This window comes from Euprymna scolopes, chromosome 26 (genome assembly GCF_053919585.1).
Source record: "Euprymna scolopes isolate OS-2025 chromosome 26, ASM5391958v1, whole genome shotgun sequence".
Taxonomy (NCBI): domain Eukaryota; kingdom Metazoa; phylum Mollusca; class Cephalopoda; order Sepiida; family Sepiolidae; genus Euprymna; species Euprymna scolopes.
This window is the reverse complement of record NC_136507.1, coordinates 53,736,572-53,755,781: the sequence shown is the minus strand read 5'-3', so window position 1 is coordinate 53,755,781 and position 19,210 is coordinate 53,736,572. Positions and strand designations below refer to the sequence as shown.

General features: G+C 33.3%; 1 protein-coding gene across 5 annotated transcripts in view; it reads right to left on the bottom strand.

The window, feature by feature from the left end:
• LOC145248057 (uncharacterized) overlaps nucleotides 1-19,210 on the bottom strand; it is a 414,772-nt gene that overhangs the window by 34,572 nt on the left and 360,990 nt on the right. For all 5 annotated transcript variants that reach the window (XM_080109811.1, XM_080109812.1, XM_080109814.1 and 2 more), the window contains exons 3-5: nucleotides 17,084-17,205; nucleotides 13,234-13,375; nucleotides 2,562-3,358 (exon numbers count right to left, since the gene is read on the bottom strand). In XM_080109811.1, the coding sequence (XP_079965937.1) occupies nucleotides 2,562-3,358; nucleotides 13,234-13,375; nucleotides 17,084-17,205 (1,061 nt within the window). The remainder of the gene's footprint in view (nucleotides 1-2,561; nucleotides 3,359-13,233; nucleotides 13,376-17,083; nucleotides 17,206-19,210) is intronic.

Sequence of the window (19,210 nt, the reverse complement as noted above, 5' to 3'; positions counted from 1 at the left end):
CATCTGGTCTACAAAAAATTCTTGAAACCAAACGGTTACCGACCAACCATGCTGTTTTTAAATCACTTAATGCAAATGATGTTGAAATGTGGGTGCAACAAGATGAGGAAACTACTGATCAATATCCTGAAGGCAGTAATGGTGATGAAAATAGCGACAGCTCCCATTCTCTTGACCCTAATGTAAATAACCAAGAATACTCTGATGAAACAATATCATGGGATGATGCAGAAAAGTCTATGGAGAGGGTTATCAAATTTCTAGAAAAAAGCAATGTCACTCCGAAGAGATATAATCATAAAGAAGCTACAGAACCAGAAATTGTAAATTTTCGTGATCGCTTACGGAATACAATGGCAGCGCCCGAGAGCTCAATCGATGAAAATAGAAACTGCAATGAGACTCATTCAATGGATAACTAAAAAAACTGTATTTTACATAAATGTATGATTTCTGTAGATGATAACTTAGGTAATAAATACCTAACAAGTAAGAGTAGATTTAATTTATTTTCAATGTTTTTGTTCCTGGTCATAATATTTAACAATTCTTACTTGCAATATATCGTAAACTATATAAAAAAATATATACTTGAAGTATTATATAGCAATGAATTTCATTCACTGTTTCTTAATTCTTAGAAAAGTTAACTGCAGCACATTTTTTTATCACGAAACTTGAACAGCATCCTCTAATTTGAACGAAGCGGATGTTCAAATTATAGGAGCTATACTGTATATATATATATATATATATATATATATATATATATATATATATGGCGAAGCTAGTCGGATACTTCCTCTTCTTTTGAGAATATCCCCCTAGCTGAAACAATATGTAAACTCATTCTGGACTCACAGTAATAAATTGCCTATATAGTGCTCTGGCTACACATTGAGCACTCTAGTCCGGTTTTTAAACACTGATATATATATATATATATATATATATATATACTAGACTACCCGTGACCCGTTGGGTCAGTATGTTATACTAGCTATGGAATTCACGTATGAGCGTGACACTTGTGACGTAAAGAAAATAGTTCTTTTTACATAACAGAAACATTTCTATGAAAGTATATTAAAATGAAAAATCACGGACGGATCACTCAAACATGAAAAAAATACTCTCTATTCGTGTAAAGTTACCTATTTTTCCGAATAACCGCTCAAAAATCGAAAATTAAACATGATTTTCCTACGAATCGAACGCAGACAAAAGTCCTTTAACAGCAAAAACACATATGAACCTACCGATGAGAAATATAAGAATGAAAAACCCATATTGGAATCCTTCAACCAAGTTATAGAAACTTAAAATCTAAAAAAAAAAAAATAATAATTAATAAAACCTGAAACAAAAAAATAAAACCTAAATAAATAAAATAAAATAAAACTAATATTGAAACAGATTAGTAAATATGTCAACAAATTCACCGTTCTCACACAACTATTTTGTATCTAGAAATGTACACAAAAATAAAAAGAAGGAAGGAAAGAAGGAACGAAAAGGAACAGATAGAGAGTAGTAGTAGTAGTAGTAGTAGTAGTAGTAGTAGTAGTAGTAGTAGTAGTAGTCGTGGCTTTACTACAATTGTTCTTATGTTTGTCAACGGGTTAAAGTTGTTTAGTTGTAAGAAAATAGCGACAGTATATTTGTAATAAAGAATAGTTGCAAAACACTCCACTCCTCCCATGTTAAATAATAATTTCGAAATAATAACTTTAATATTTCAGTGCGCAGGTCAAAATCTGCAAAAGAAGCGATTTGTGTTTATTTGTTTACGTTGTTATGGGTTAATGTTTATGCGCGCATGCGCAACCGGATGTCGTAAATCGGAAAGTGGGTTACATCACTCATTACAAGGTCATTTGAGTTTTATAATTATATATATATATATGTGTGTGTGTGTGTGTGTGTGTGTGTGTGTGTGTGTGTGTGTGTGTGTGTGTGTACGCTCTCTACCTATGGGTTCAGATCTCTGGTGAAGAAAATATCTGTTTCCACTTAACATAATGCACTTCTTTAAAAAATAGAATTCTCTAAATTACCAAGAAGTAATGTGTATATTATTTTCAAGAAAATAATATTTATTGTAAAATGAAACTAATTTATTCAACTGTTAATTTTTAAAATGGTTAACATTTCATTTCCAAAAAGCTCTTATGCTATTTCTCTTTCTATATAATTAAATCTCCTCAATCACTATGCGGAAGGCCGGAATTTCATATTTCGGGGATATCACCCCCTCATCAAGTATTTTTTATTTATTTATCTGATATCACTCTCCACCTTGTGCGTTTATTTCTTGATTGGGATTTAAAAAATATTTATTTGAAATCTATAAAAATTGTTTTATGCTTATAAAATATTACGGATTTTAAAAAGTATAAGTTTTAACATTTACATTTTTTTTTAATTTCTGAATTTTAGCAAACAAAACTTCCAACATGTAAAATTACGAGTCGCTATTACTAACGAGTCAAGAAGGCGATTATCCGTTGATCAAATAAATATATTTTGATTTAATAAAAAGAAATTAATAATCATAATACCTTTTTATCGAGCTGCCTTGCTTTGATCTTATCGATCCGGGAACGCGAAGAGGTCGGCGATCTTCGCGTTGGCGATGTAGTACCGCTGTCGGTTTTGGTTGGACTATTCGGTCGAGAAAGTCCACCTTTCGTCCCAGAAGACGATTCTTTATCGTCTTCTTCGTTGGCATTCTCGTCCACGCTCGTGCCGTTCATCGTTCCGTTGACTCCTTCACCATCTTCTTTGTCCCCACCATCATCATCTACATCATCCTTCTCTTCTTCTCCTTCCGCGTCTTTATCTTCGTTATCTTCGTCTTCTACTTCACCATTCTCTTCGTTATCATTCTGTCCGCTGACATGACTCGTGGCACGGCTCGTAGTACGGCTCTTACGACCGTCGCTGGTGGATTCGTTACCAACATTTCCGTCCGTCCCGTCAACCGATTCGCTTTTCTCATTCTCCTCCTCCTCCCCCTCCTCCTCCTCTGCCTCTTCTTCTTGTCCGTTCTCCTTCACATCTTCTTTTTCTTTACTGTCACTTCCTCCTCTTTCCCTCCCTTTTTTGCCTTTCCCCTCTTCGGACTCTTCCTCGTCATCGCCGGATCCATCCCCGGCCTCGCTCCCGGCGCCGACCTCTTCAGCCTCCGCCTCATCCTGGGGGTCATCGTCGTTCAACTGTGATGCCAATTCGCTCTCTTCTCGTTCAATTTCTTTCTCAATTTTAATGATGCTGGGTGGCTCCAGCCCGAAGCGGTAACCTAGGCGGGCCAACTCGAGAAGGCACACCACCACCGGTTTCTCTTGGCGATGACAAACTGAAATGACACAAAAGGCAGACAACAAATTACAAACAGCAAAATTAACAGCAAAAAGAAATATTTAAAAAATGGAAAAAAAGGCTTTTGTTTGAATCATTTTCTCTTTTTTTAGATAAGGAATATTCATAATTTGCATTGTTTTCCTTCAAACTATTGTTCTTAATTAATGTAGACACGTACACATTATCTGATATATAAAAAGCTGTCTATCTGTGTGTCTCCATATTTTCAAACTCTATCTCCTCCGAAACTAAAAGTCCCAAAGCGGCATTAGGGGCCTCAGATGATTTGATTTTTTACGGACCTTTTATGGGTCTCAGCCAGATAAAAAGGTTTTAAGGGACAAAAATGGGGCAAAATTGAAAAATCATTACGCATTTTATGCATTCATCTTAGTTTATTTTTAATTTTTAATTAGTTCGTATGTGTGTCACATTGATACAGTGGAAACGTTACCAGCTTTGAATGCTACAGTTTCGATTTCGATTCTAGCTACTGGCATCCACATACTTTTTTTTTACTTTTGAAATCACAACTCTATAATAATATATACGAAATCTGGACAAATTAAAATGTCATATTTAATCTTATTTTACGACTGGGCAATATATATATATATATATATATATATATATATATATATATATATATATATAAGCAGGCTTCATCAGTCTTGGACAGACTATGGATACCGACGAAGGGTTGCTTACATGTGAAATTTTTGTGGCAGGAGGTGCGCAATCTCCAACCACACCTCTCCCGAGACGACATTGTCAAATACCATGGGCAAGTGAAGTGTATGTACAGGGCGACTGGAAACAAATGCCGAGATAAGCAGAGAGCACATACAGCACCTTAAATTCACAAATGGTCACCCATCTGGTACTAACCAGGCTCAACGTTGCTTAACTTCGGTGATCTGACGAGAACCGGTATATATATATATATATATATATATATATATAGTTCACAATCGTAATTTTCGTTTATTTTTTATTTCGACGAATACCTATATATTCTTCTTTACAATCTGATGCGCGTATTGCAACTCATAAAGGAAAATATTGTCTTGTTACCTTTGTGTATTATTCAGAAATAATCAAACATTAATAAAAAGCAAGTACTCACAGTATTTAAAAAGTTACAGGAATAAAAATTGATTTAGAATATGAGAAGAACGGAAACTCAAAAACATGAAAACTCACTTTCAAGATAATATTCAGAGGAAAATCCCACCCACCAAAACCCTCTGAAAGCCCATTGGAAGTTTCTGAAGTCACCATTCTAAATTACCCGGCTCAGCAAAGATCGTTAATTTCCAATTTCACACTCAAACCTCTAATATAATTTTCTAAACGTCTACTCATGTCATGGAACCATAGATATCATTTAGAATCTATAAAGAAAAAGTTAAAATCGACCACAAAACGAAGCGTCCCTTGCCATGAAAGACCATAAATCAAGGCGTGTATGTCATCCATGTTTACCTCTGACTGGGAACAAGTAATATTTTAGCATTCTGTCAGTCGCATTCAGTACTAACCTGTCTCGAATAAAACACCCGACTAGCTAAAACCACTGTCAATAATTTTCCCCACTCTTTATCCGTGCCTAAATCAAAACGTAGATTCCATGAACAAAGCTTCTTTCTTAGAACTGCACGGCTGTGGAACTCTCTGCCGCTTGACCCCCCCCCCCCCCCGAATTCAACTTTGATGTCTTCAAGTCCAACACAAACAAATTCCTGATGAACCGCCCCCTTAAGTAATGACACCTTATCAAATCCCCAATACTAACTATTACTACGATACTATCCCACTGATTAGTGTGCACACAATAACCCTTATCCCCGAGTGGCTCCTGGGCCTTGATAAGTGGTGACCCCCATGTAAAAAAAAAAAAAAAATGAATTGTTTTAAAAATACTATTTTACTTTCTACCATCTAAATTTTACTATTTAACAATAGTGAAATATACATATTAATTTTTATCAATCTGCAATGTTTTATCTTTGTAACAAAACGCGGATGCACGGATGCAAATTCATGCGAAGTGACGTTACCGGTGGGGGGGGACTATAAAAAAATAGAAAGAGAACAATCACGACGGAGACGAGATTAAGTTCGATATCTTGGGAGAGATGTGGATAACGTTCGCGATCACGTGCGAGGCTAAAAGGATGCTCGTGGGTACGATCACGTGAGGGACGCCACAGCGGTAAAAAGAGAATCAAGAAATAAATTTTATTGCTATAAAGAACAAGTTAGTTGGAGTTATTTCCTATTTTTTGTCTCGATCTCCTTTGCGATTGAAACTGCACACAAAGTGTGTACGTTCCTTGACAATGTTATATCTTTAGTGTAAAAAAAAATGTAAACAATATTTCCAAATATTTAAGAAATTTGTCATAAAAGTATTCTTAACAATAATTATTTTACTATGAAAATGATTTGTGCTTTCTTCACCACATGAGGTTTTAAAAAGTGCACTTTGTAATAGCGAATATTTGTCAACTTCTAGAATATTAACCGTTGGATTTGAGTTGATATTCGCCTAAATGTTGGATAAATGGATCCATGATTTAAACGTCGCATTTTGTACAACATTATTTTATAATGCATATGAAATTGAACTTTTATGCCAAATTCTAATATATATACTAGAAAATGATAGCATATTTGTTATTAAAGAACTATCAACCTATGTTTTAACTTGTTTTTTTGTTTAATTATTTTTAAAAAGAATGTCCAAAATTTATTTTGTATGTCAAAATGTTTGTTTGGTGTGTTATAAATTTTTTAAATAATCAAAATATTTTCGGATTAAGAAATAAAGTACATTTTATTAAGTAAATTAGAATTTTATGTCAGTGTTTAAAAGAAGAATGCTTTTCGGGAAAGTTGTTCGGAAGAAACAAACAAAAAAAAAACGAAATGTAGTTTTTTTTAACTGCTAGAATAATAATACAAATGAAAATTGTAATTTATTAACAATGTTATTTATGATCAAAATTTAATGCCAGAATTTAAATAAAGTAATATTTATTTAATAATTTTACAACAAATATAATGAAAAATTATAAGAGAGCTCAATTGTGTATTCATTCTTTTTGTGGATTGTTATACTTATATTTATAGTTGAAAAAAAATGAATGCACAAATTATGAATCCTCATCTCAAAGGATTAAAAAAAAAATAAATATATAAATAAATACTACTACTACTAATACTACTACTACTACTACTACTACTACTAATAATAATAATAATAATAATAATAATAATAATAAGAAGAAGAAGAAGAAGAAGAAGAAGAAGAAGAAGAAGAATACCATTCGGTACAGGCCCGATAATGGAAGACCAGACAAGAACAGAAAATTGGATTTATAAGACCATAAAATCCAACCTCAATCGCCTTTTGGGGCCCATGGCGCAGTAAGTCTCCACGGTTCCAGGTGATCATTGTCGGAAGATAGCGGTTTTAATCCTACCAAAGCAGCCCAGAGGCTTAGTTGGCCACAAGGTGGTGAGACAACAACTACGGAAGGCAGTAATTACTGTGGATACGTAACAAGAGTCAACATTCTTATCTCGTCGTGGTTATTCATCTGAAGACAGAGGATGAGTTGGCCGAAACGTGGCAAAACAACAACCATGAAGATGAGGATAAGAGTCCGTAAAAATAAGAATTCACAAATCAAGCCTCATGTCAAAATAAAATATTTTTAATAAATTAAAAATTTATTTTTAAAAAAGTCATTTTAATAATAAAAATTTATTATTTATTATTATTTTTTATTATTTTATTATCTATTATTATTATTTTATTATTTATTATTATTATTATCTTTTATTATTTTATTATCTATTATTATTATTTTATTATTTATTATTATTTTTTAATAATAATTTTTTTTAAATAAATAAATAAAAATAATAAAAAGTTTTGATGATTCGGATAATTGTCAGTGTCGAAGAAATTTATGGCAATATTCAGAAAAAATGATTAAGAAAAGACTGATATCAGATGTAAATTATGGAGACTAAACATTTCATTTTTAATTATGAAAAAAAATAGACAAAATAATGAAAATCAAGCAAAAAAATAATGAAATTATGAACAGCGAATATTAATTTAGCCATTGAATATATATGCAGTAGTTTCACTGATTGTTTGATTTTATGCAAATGAATTATTTTCAGAAATAGACCCACACTTAAACTCATACATACAGACAAAAGTGAGATAGGATTTGCAAGAACATTAAATAGAAAATAAATGAACACGTAAAAAAAACTTACAAATTTCCCAAGCGACTATTGATTAGTTCAAGGCCATTCGTAATAAAGATTAAAGCAGATTCACATAATTCGATATCACGGATTTCTATCCATCCATCAACAGAGAAATATCAACGAGACATTAAACGTCACTAAATAGTAATCAGTAAAATAGAAATTGAAACTATTTTACATACAAGAAACTTTCCGTTCAAAAAAAAAATAACATGGATTAAAACAATCCAATCCAGAAGAACTGTTTGATGTATTAATGAAACCCTACGATAGCGGTATTATATATGTGATCTTATCGTACTATGTTTTTTTAAACTTCCTTCAAAATACATGGTCAAAGCAAAAGTTCAGCTTTAACCAAGACAATAACCTATGTTTTTCCGCACTAATAATGGACATGAACTCGATAGATTCACAAAATAAGTGGCATTTTTTTATAATGAAGTGGACTTTACGATAATCATTGGCACTAAACTCGCTTATGTAGACTTCTTAGATGCAAACATTGATCTAACTAGCGATTCCATATATGTAGAAATGAACAAATGCGTTTTTTTTTATTTATAACTGCTACACTAGACTACCCTTGACACGTTGGGTCAGTATTTAATATTAGCTATGGAATTAATGTATGAGCGAGACATTTGTGACGTAAAAAAATAGTTTTTTGTGACATAACAGAAACATTTCTATGAAAATATATTAAAATGAAAAAAGAATATAGATAGATTTCTGAATCGTTCTGTTTATAATTGTCTATTTAAAAAAAACAACTTTCAGCCATTGAATTTTTAGCGGTTTGACATACTTATATGTAAATGTAAACTGAATAGATAGCATAATACTTAAAGTTAAATTCAAATTTTGATATATCCTTTAATTTGAAGGTGAAAAAAAAAACAATTGGGACGCTGAAAATGTGCACAGTAAAACAATACGTTTTATTGTCGCGTTGATTATTTATTTGTAACGCAAATTAAAAAAAAACATATTTCCGGGGTTATTTATTTATGTTGGTAGTGTAGAAGAAAATGTATGAATGTTTTTTTTAAGAAAGGTTTATTTGTAAGAAAATTGCGTTAAAATAACTTAAATGTGATACGGAAATACACGATGTAAAAAAATGCAGAACGTATTAACAATTGTTTATTTGGATAATTTAAACGCGAAAAAAACAAAACAAAAACAATTGGGACGTTGAAAACGTACACAGTAAAACAATACATTTTATTGCCGCGTTGATTATTTCCTTATGTACGCATGCCTAACCGGAAGTCGTAAACCGGATGTTGGATTACAACACCCGTTACAAGGTCATTTGAGTTTTATAATTATATAGATTTCCATCAAAAAAGCTTATTGTTATTAAAATCAATAATGCCATAGGATATTTTTAAATACAATGCAGAGGAAAGGTTCCAATAACTATTCGAATGGTTAATTTGTGTAAGTATTTTTAAACAGTTCATAATAACTTCATTTTAGTCTTATTCATTTATAATTTAATTGCGGTATTTTGTTATATATATATATATATATATATATATATATATATATATATATATATATATATATATATATATATATATATATATTACATTACATTGGTGCAAAAATAATGTCGTTTTTGACGTTCAAATTCATGTCATAAAACTTCAATATTTTTGCACCAACCTAATATATATATATATATATATATATATATATATATATATATATATATATATATATATATATATATATATATACATATATATATATACATGTGTGCGTGTAGTATGAAGCATTGTGTGGGATAGGTATGTAATAGAGATTTATAAGGCTATCACAATGCGAGGAATGAAATATAGTTTGCTTGAAGCATATATATATATTAGTGTGGGGACGATTAATCGGAATCGGAATAGGGAATCGGAAAAATTGTCCCTTTTACAGCATCTATTTGGATTCCCCTACAGATCGGTATTTCATGTATTTTTTTTTTTTTTTTAGATCTTGCTTGAGTGGTAGTTGCCAAAATATCAAAATAGGTATAATGTATTTTAGGAACCACGTGGTTCTTAAATTAATTTTGAGATCACATTAATATTATCTTTGTGTGTTACATTACTTGGCCTTCGGGACAAGATCAAAGTGTAGTATCTGTTCTTCAGATGCTGCACTTCTATTTCTTGTTCTCTTTCGGTGGAGGAGAAATCCTTCACGACTGAGACAATTTTTATTTTTGTACCTTTTCTCCACGTTAAAAAACGACCCTGGTGTCTAACTCTGTCCCGTGGGAAGGCATAGTAAATAGGTACATAACGTGTACCGTGTTTGAGTAAAAAAAATTGAATGATACCACAAGTCAGAAGTCATCCCAACGGAAGTCAATGAAACGATGTAATTTCCCGTCTCTTTCGGTTGGCGAGATTCAAGCAGAAAAGACGTGTCTTTGTGCTGTCCTTAACAGAAGGTAGTGTTCACAATGTGACCGGTGTAAATGAGACGAACTATCTTTCTCTTTCTGTGTTTTTCGTTCTCTCTCTTTTTTTTTCAAACAAACACATACATTCTCTCGTCTATACAAGTAGTCTCTCCCCCTCTCTCTCTCTCTCTCTCTATTTCTCTTTCTCTCTCTCTCTCTCTCTCTCTCTCTGATGTATTTATCGTCCTTTTAACGTCCTTTTTAAATGAACCTTTTCTAAAACATCGTTGTTCAAGTGGGTTTATAAGCAAACAAAAGGAACCAGGTTTCACGACGATAGCACTGGTGTGTGTATAGCGATTTATACACTCATCGGTAAGTGAAAATGGAACATATATTTAACTATCTCTCCCCCCCCTCTCTCTCTCTCTCTCTCTCTCTCTCTCTCTCTCTCTCTCTCTCTGTGCGCGTGTGCGTGTGTTTGCACATTCCCTTTGTTTTCTGTCGTTCCAAGGTGAACTTGATAAACCGTTCAACATCTGACGAAAGAAAGTCATTTTTTCGTCATGGCTGATTTGTAATGCAGTCATCCTTCCTCCGAGAAGATTAACGAGGGACAGTTTGGATGGTACATTAAAAAATGCGCTGATAAATAAAATGCCATTACGAGATAAGATAATAGACAACATAGGCAAATGACGGAATCGCATTCTTTCAAATGAAACCAAATTTTCTTGAATACAAACGTCAAAATAGCCACCCTTTCTCGTTTAGAATAAGTCGTCGTAGATCGTTTCAATATCGTTTATTAACTTACGAGAGCAAACCCTTCGTCGTCGGTATTTGTACTAATATTCAGATAAAATAACGCCTACGTTGTTGAAGTTTAAAAAATGAAAGAAGAAAGAAAAAAAAAAGAAAACATCTTCAATTGCAAAGTTTTTAAAAAAAGAACAAAGAAAACGTATATGTCAGCATAGAAAGAAGAAAGGAAACCAAGAGAGAGAAAAAGTCTCAATATTAAAAAGAAGACGAAGGATATCTTTGTGGATTCTCTTTAAACGACAGGGGATTGTCTGAATTGCTATTTATTTTATGCTTTCACTTAAACACTTCAAGTGGTTTCGTCCGGAAGTTTTTTTTTTCAACTCAAGTACGGCATATTACCACGTAAACGTAAGGGGCTACTGTGATAGGAGCCAGATTAATAAGGAAAGTATGGGTTGGGAGTTGGGCAGCAAGATGTTTGTTAATATTACGTTTAAATTTGTACTGTTAGTATGGCTAGAGAAACAGTGAGCATAGAGAGAGTTCCAATCGAAGGAAACTTTTATTTGACCTGACTGATATATATTTATGTCAGCAGCACTCACCCTAGGCAAGTTGAACCGTAAGAGAAAGTTTCATGGGAATATTAAGTTCACAAGCAGTCCCCAGTCGCATGTATAATCTGACTAAATGAGATGACGACATAAAGCTTTTGTCAGTTTTTGTAGGGAGGTGTTAACTTTATTCTATATACAGCGCCTGGTATTCCCAAATGATCACCTATATGATACTGACCAGGATCAACGTTGCTTAACTTCGGTGATCTAATCAGAACAAGTGTGTTAATGTGATTATGCTTTATACGGATATATATTTACATAGAAATAAACATACATTGGTCTTTATAGGGTGGATTTGTCACACTGGTCAAAAAAATATTAATTTTATGGTTCAGCTATAAGTCAATCTGATTCTTTTATAACCAAATGTAAAGAATTTGAATATGAAAACAGTGAATTTGTATCAGGTTTAATCTTCGAGAAGAAGCATATGCATGTTTATAATCCATAACTTATGTGGCTGGTATTACTTCATCCAATTGTGTCCACCATATTTGTTTGTTAACTAGTTTATATTTTACTGCTTTCGTTTTAGACCAGAGAATTGTACGCATCCTCAGCTACTCCATAATAACTTTTACTAGTTAAAGAGATGGAACGCCAGAAATGTGTAAATGACCTGGAGCAATTTTGTCACATCTGTGGACTCTTCACCTCAGCAAAAACCGTAACGAAATCTGTCACGATTATAATTAGAAAAAAACAACTCATGTTTGAAATCATTATACAAAATGAAAAAAATCGCCTTTTACTATAATGGTAATATAACACAATGGTCAACAATTGATTGTTTAATATAATACAACAAACCTGTCTGTGCAACATATTACCATAGAACTGCTTTCTTATTAATTACAACATAGTCATCTTCAAGTCTAGTGTCAGCAGATTCTTGGCATAAACTGTTCTCACAAGTTTCTTCATCTCATAAGTTTCATTTCTCAACTGACAATTATTCCATCTTATTAACCATTATCCTCGAGTAGCGCATTGCCTTAATAAGTGGTAATTCTTTTTAGTTAAAAAAATAATTAATTCTGAAATTGCGTATTGCTGATGTTATTTTTAATATATAGAAGGCATTCATAGCAAGAACTTCCTTTCCTAACACAACGAAAAAACACCCTCTTTCTAGTGTCAATCTCCATGTTTCTAGTGTCAAGCTCCATGTTTCACTAACACAGCCTTTTCGCAAGAGTTTCCTGCCATGGAACACATTGCCTCGAGATATTTTAATCCTACCTGCAGATCACAACATGGTTGTCTTCGAATCGAACGTCAATATATTCATGTCATAAATTGTTCTTACAAGTAATGAAACTTAGTTCTTTCCATTAATCATTTCCTTTTGGTTCGTCATCATTCAACTGACAATCATTCCAGCTCATTAATCCTTATCTTTGGGTGGAATCTGACCTTGATAAGAGGCTATGCATTATTAAAAATAGAGCAGTTTTTTTTAAGTATTTGCACATTGATATATGGCCTTTCTCAATAATAGGTAGCAATCATATTTTTGTTGTTGTTATTTTTACTCTAGCAGGTCTAATTTCCAATATGGCGGATTGACCTGTTCTGTATAAGCCTCCTTGTTATCACGTTGTTTGTTACGTTCATATAATTTCATTTTCACAGTTAACGATAAATGTTTGACAAGATTAAGATATGAATTGATGGTGATGAGCTTAGCCAGCCACAACTGGCCAAGATGCACAACTTGACAGTACATTAACTGTCCGCATTAAGGGCAATTGAATGAGACTAAAAAAGTGTTAAACTTACCGAGATCTTCAGATTCGAACATGCATCCTTCGTTGATACCGAAATCTCGGCACCATCGTAGAAAGTTGGCTGTGTTGTCCCGGGCATACCACGTCCGAGATTTCGCGTTTTCTCGACAGCGAAATCGAAGTCTGGGAATTGTCTGTCGATAAAAAAAAAGAAAAGAAGCAAATTTCATTTTATGCGTATTTTATTTACACAGAACGTAAAAATATGTTTTTCTTAGGTTTGTAGAATTGTTTGTCTACTATTTTTTAGTTATTTACTGAATAAACACAATATCATTGTAAATATTTCATTGACTGCGTTAGTTTCAATATTCTCGGGTATATCAGCCCATTTCATAGGATTTAATACACAAAAAATACCCATTGAAAATGATACATTGGATTAGTTTGTGTATTTTACGATGTATCGACCCTTTTCTGGGGATTTAATGCTAAAGCGAAATAATACTTATTGTATACAACTCATTAAATTAATGACGTTGATGAAGACAATAATCCGAAGAATGAAAATGATTCGTTTCTTTTCAATTCTATTTTAGAAAATTAGAAAACTAAGATCGCCCAGACAAGTAAAAAGAACAAAAAGAAAAACGCCAATCATTTCGTCATTTTAATCGTGTTTTTAAGCAACAGTCATGATACCACGCAACATATTTTTATTGGGAAAGAGAAAAAGGTGTGACCCGATCTGGGCACGTTTTGATCCGATCTCATCTGATACGAGCCGATTCACATCAATGGAAAATCAATGAGGCATACGGAGTTGTTGACTCATTCGACACAAAGGCTGATTTACTTCAAACCAAACACACACGACGTCATTACAGACATAGATAATAACTCTCTCTCTCTCTCTCTCTCTCTAGCTCGCTGTGTCTCCCTCTCTTTATCTATCTATATACATATGTGTGCATATGTGTGTGTCAGTGTGTGCATAAATTAATTATATGTGTGTGTATCTGTAGCAGCCGATATTTACACATCGGCGTCCAAATTCAAAATGCGTACACTCGTTTGTACGCACACAGCACACACAAAATTCTGAATAAAAACAAATCATTATACTTTAGATCAATCATAGAACTGTCTAATTTTATTTGAAATGGTCTTTCTGGTAGCCTTTAAAAAGTCAGATTTTTCTTCAATAAACCAGTTGAGCTGAAATCCACAGAGCAGCATCCTCGGTGTCCCTCCGTTGGGCTTTGGGCCTGTTCTGTTGGCATGTCAACTTACCCATACTCGCACTTACAAAGACAAAGACACACACACACACACACACACACACACACACACACACACTGCTCGAATACCTCTTTGTTGTCTACTGACTTAACCAACTCTTACATTGAAATATTCCCTAACTTTATCGCTGGAATGTCTTTTAATATAAAACTAATGAACATTGGCTCTTATTAATAACTTTTAATGAAAAATAATTTATATAATCGAGCGAAGTTTTGATTATGAATTTATGAACCCTGTAATGCACGGCTCTTAAACTATCGACTCTGGCTTCTTTAATTTATTGGCTATTCACCTGTTTTTACAATAACTCTAAAAATATTCAAGAACATTCTGTTTTTTTCTGTTGCTGTAACTTCCATTTAAAACATATATAAAATATCGCTTTTATAAATGTATGCCCCTGAACCCATGGTTATTTTTTTATTGTATTAGTTTTTTTTTTATTTGTTTTTTTATTGTATTTGTTTTTTTATTATATAATATGTCTCTCGTTTTCTCACATTTAATGATAAATATGAATAACCTTTTTTCACTAAAAATATTTCTCTAAAATCGATTAAGCCTACATATATCTCGCCTAAATTGAAACGCCTAATTTATCTCCAAAATCCTAAGATCTAAATGTGCATAAATTAATAAAACAAGTTCCTAAACTCTCGGCTTGCTCAGTCATGCATCATGTTTCAGGCGATTTGAGCACGTGACGAAGTAAATAAAAAGGTAAAACCTGAACATTTTCCTTTCTTTCCCCTCTTTTCCTTACGGAAATCAAAAGAACTGCTTATATAAATGACTGTAACGAAGGGGATTCTCCCGAAATGGTCAACTCCCCCAAAACGGAGTAGATCCTAAAACTAAGGGGGCACACAACAAGGACAATGAACGTTCAGGGGCAGCTCCCTAAAAGGGAAACCCCACTATCCGGAACTTGCTAAATGGGAGAGCTAACACAAAAGAAATAGCTCACCTTCCAGATCAAACAAAAACAAGGTTGGATCCCACAAAAAAACTCACCAACAAGAGAGTCTGTGTGGGGAAAAATCACGGAAAAAAGATGCCCCCTAACAGAATACAAGGACCTGTATTTAATAAAATACCATCAGTATATTGAGGGAAATGTACTACCGCCTGTGCCATGTTCCTGAGAGGCGATTTAGGGCAGTTTTGTCTCTTGTCACTTCAGATCTAAAGGAAAACTGCCCCCTGGGACTCATAAAGGACATAGTGGAGCTACCCAAGAAATTGAGTCTTCTGGCGATCTACATATGCCAAAGTAGATTCGCCATGTAGGACAATTTATTTCGCTCCAAAGACGAGATAAACGCGCCTCTCTAAAGGAAATGAGAAACGGGAGAGTGGAGATGCAGCCCGAATATCAGAGCAGGAGGAGAACTTAGGTTTATGTCTACAACGCCCCAACTATACATAGACAATCTTGAAGCGTACTTCAGCCAGTTTGGAGATGTGGAACAGGTGAACCCAGTAAGGTCCAGAAGCTAACTATACATGGCCGACTACACAGTCATCATGAGGCTAAAGCTGGAAGGCTTCCAAATATCCTCAGCAGTGCTGACGCATAAAAACTGGAATATGGTGATGATGGTGGAAGGTGATCGTCCGCACCTGTGGTTTTGCCAGAAGCACGACGATATGACAAAGAACTGCCCCAAAAGGCAGTTACTAGCCAATTAGCCATAGAGACTGCTCCAACTTCAGTACCAAAGCCAAAGCAGATATTACTTCAAACTCGGCTGTAACACCCGTTCCCAGGATGATAACATCTTACGAGAGAGAAATGTCTTTCTTCTTGTTAAAATTATGATTGTTTTTTTTTTCTCATAACACATCTGGCAATCAGGAATAAAGTGTGGAAATATTGCAATAGTTCACAAATATTATAGAATAATTACACACAAGTATTTGATACGTTTTAATTGAGTACATTCTTCTTTAATTTCATTTTTTGTATATTCATCTATCGTGACTGCTTTGTATTAATAGTTATTTTCGAATTGCTAGCTACCATTCCATCTAGTGATAGGATGCATATATTACCATAGTTGAATAATATTTTTCTTTTGATAGAACCACAAAGTATATTATTATTATTATTATTATTATTATTATTATTATTGTTATTATTATTGTTGTTGTTGTTGTTATTATTATTATCATCATCATCATCATCTAGTAGAATTTGTCATTAGTTGTTATTTTTGTATGGTGAAAAATATATTGCTAACTATCGTACGATTTGGGGTAGAGATTAAAGATATTACCATAGTTTTAAAATATATTTCCTGCGAAAAAACCACAGAGGGAAACCTAGTTTTATTTGTTTATGTTCTTAAGCGGCCATTTATCGTCTTTGCGTTTTAATGAAGTACTGTTCTATTCGGTTCTAAGAGACCAACTTCCCAGGCAGTACCTCTTCCTTCAGGACGGGGATTGGTTTATTGATGATCGTCTGAGACGCATTGACCGAGAATGACTGCCGACATGTGAGATTAGGACAAATTTTGCACCCATTCAAAGTGCCTACTATTTGGGGAGCTGGATTCCCCCTAACGCTATGAGAGTTAAATACTTTTACTCACCTCTTGACATTTTCCCTCTCGGCTTGCTTCTTCTGCTTTCGACTGAATGAGGAACGCTAAACGACACAAGGCGGCGCCATTGTCGAGCACTTGTAAAAATGTCTCTGTTGTAATGGGAATATCTATTTAATATAAAAAAATGAAAATAATTTTACAAAAAAAAAAGGTACTTTCAATAAAACAAAATGTTCGAACGCGCTACTCTAGAAAACAATAATAAAGTCTCCTGTTAAATTTGTGGTGTGGTCCTTCGCCTTGGTCGTGGAAATCCTAGGGCGTCTTTGGTGTATAGCCAAGAACCACAGCAATATTTAATATGAGTAGGAGTAAAAAAAGTCATTGCTTTAGAAAAGACAGAATAGAAGGATGTATGCACAATAAAATGAAAATAAAATTAAATATTTGACTAATAGAAGATTCACCAGATAGAAACGGCTTCCTAAAACATAAACAGAGTTTTGTAAAAAAAAAAAAAATTAAAGAAAAAGGAAACTTTATAAAACATTTTTATACAAGGTATAATATATATATATATATATATATATATATATATATATATATATATATATATATATATATATAAGTCATTTTCATGTTAGCAAAGGCGCATAATACAACACGTGCTTTGGTAAAGAAGTTGTGTGAATAATAGAACAAGTCAGTATGCTCATACAGTAAGTAATATGTATATGTAAGTATTTGGCAGCGTGGCAGTGTGTATGTGTGTGTTCACATTTTTCTTAATAGTGCATGTATAGATGTGCGTGAGCTGATAAAGACTGGAGTCAATAAGTTTTTTCACCTGATCCCCCCCCAGCTCAAAGGCACGGTGTAGAGTGTTGAGTATATGTTCTTGGGTTTTTCTCGTTCAACCTGCTAATGGAGTCACTCAAAAACTGATTCTTTACCAGGTCTTATAAGAATTTCTAAGTTCTCACTAGCTTACTACATTCACATATAGGTGTTACGTTTTTGAACTTGAAACGATTTCCATTAGTTGGAAATCCTTTAAGTTAACATCTTTATGTTAAAAACTTTTTAAAAACGAGCATCTCGAAACGAATCGGAGAAAGAAAGAGAGTAAGCTATTAGAACCATTTGCTTTCTAGCATTCGTTAGAATTCTATCTCGATGTGTAATCTCCCACAAATTTACCGACAGTAAAAAATAACTTATGGAGATTAGAGTTGATACCATAGATATTTTGCTAATTGTATGCATGTTAAAAAGTATATCAGTGCATGCGTGTGTGCATAAACAACACATTTTAGAAAATATCAGACGGGTATTTCGAAAGAGAAACGAGGTCGTTTATTGACACCCACACTAAACAACGCGATTATAACTAACTGCATAAAAAGATGCACAAAACTTAAGTAAACAGCAAACACTAACTCTGTGGAAATATATTCAATACAAAAAGACAGAACTAAATATAAAATAAAATAAAACGGTTACTTTTAACAGAACAAAAGATATACGTCCTGACAAAAGCAAATGGCTGTGATGAGTAAACTTGAAAAGAGAAACAGAACCACAACAAACCCTTCACTGCCAATCACCTAGTATATTCATAGAGTAAGAAATATGCATACGTAAGTATTTGGCAGCGTGGCATTGTGTATGTGTGTGCGTTTACCTTTTTTTGATAGTGCGTGTATTGCTTATAATTCCTATTCTGACATAAAAAGCTATAAAAATACTGCTAACCTGATGATAATTTAATTCGAAACATTAAAAAAAAGTTTGTTTTTAAGTAAAATGCCCGTTATACCAGAGTGAAAGACTTTTCATACAGTGTCAGATATTTTCAGATATCATGAAGTTTCAGTCGAATACAATGAATACAGAGTTAGATTAGACCAGAGTTTTGAAACTCAATAACGTGTTTAGAGGAAAGATATTACTAGTCAGAAGTAGGCAACGTCAACAGGGTATTGCAGTGACGATTGTCTTACTTCAAAAGGCGTCCAGAATGACGTGCATTTGGTATAAACACATTTCATTGGATGGAAATTATTTTGCATCCCATTTATAGATGAGGGATTTTCGTTGCAGTGGAGAATATTTTTTCTGAACGAGGGTGTGAGGGCTTTAACAGAACCAGCTGTTCTTAAAATGATTTTA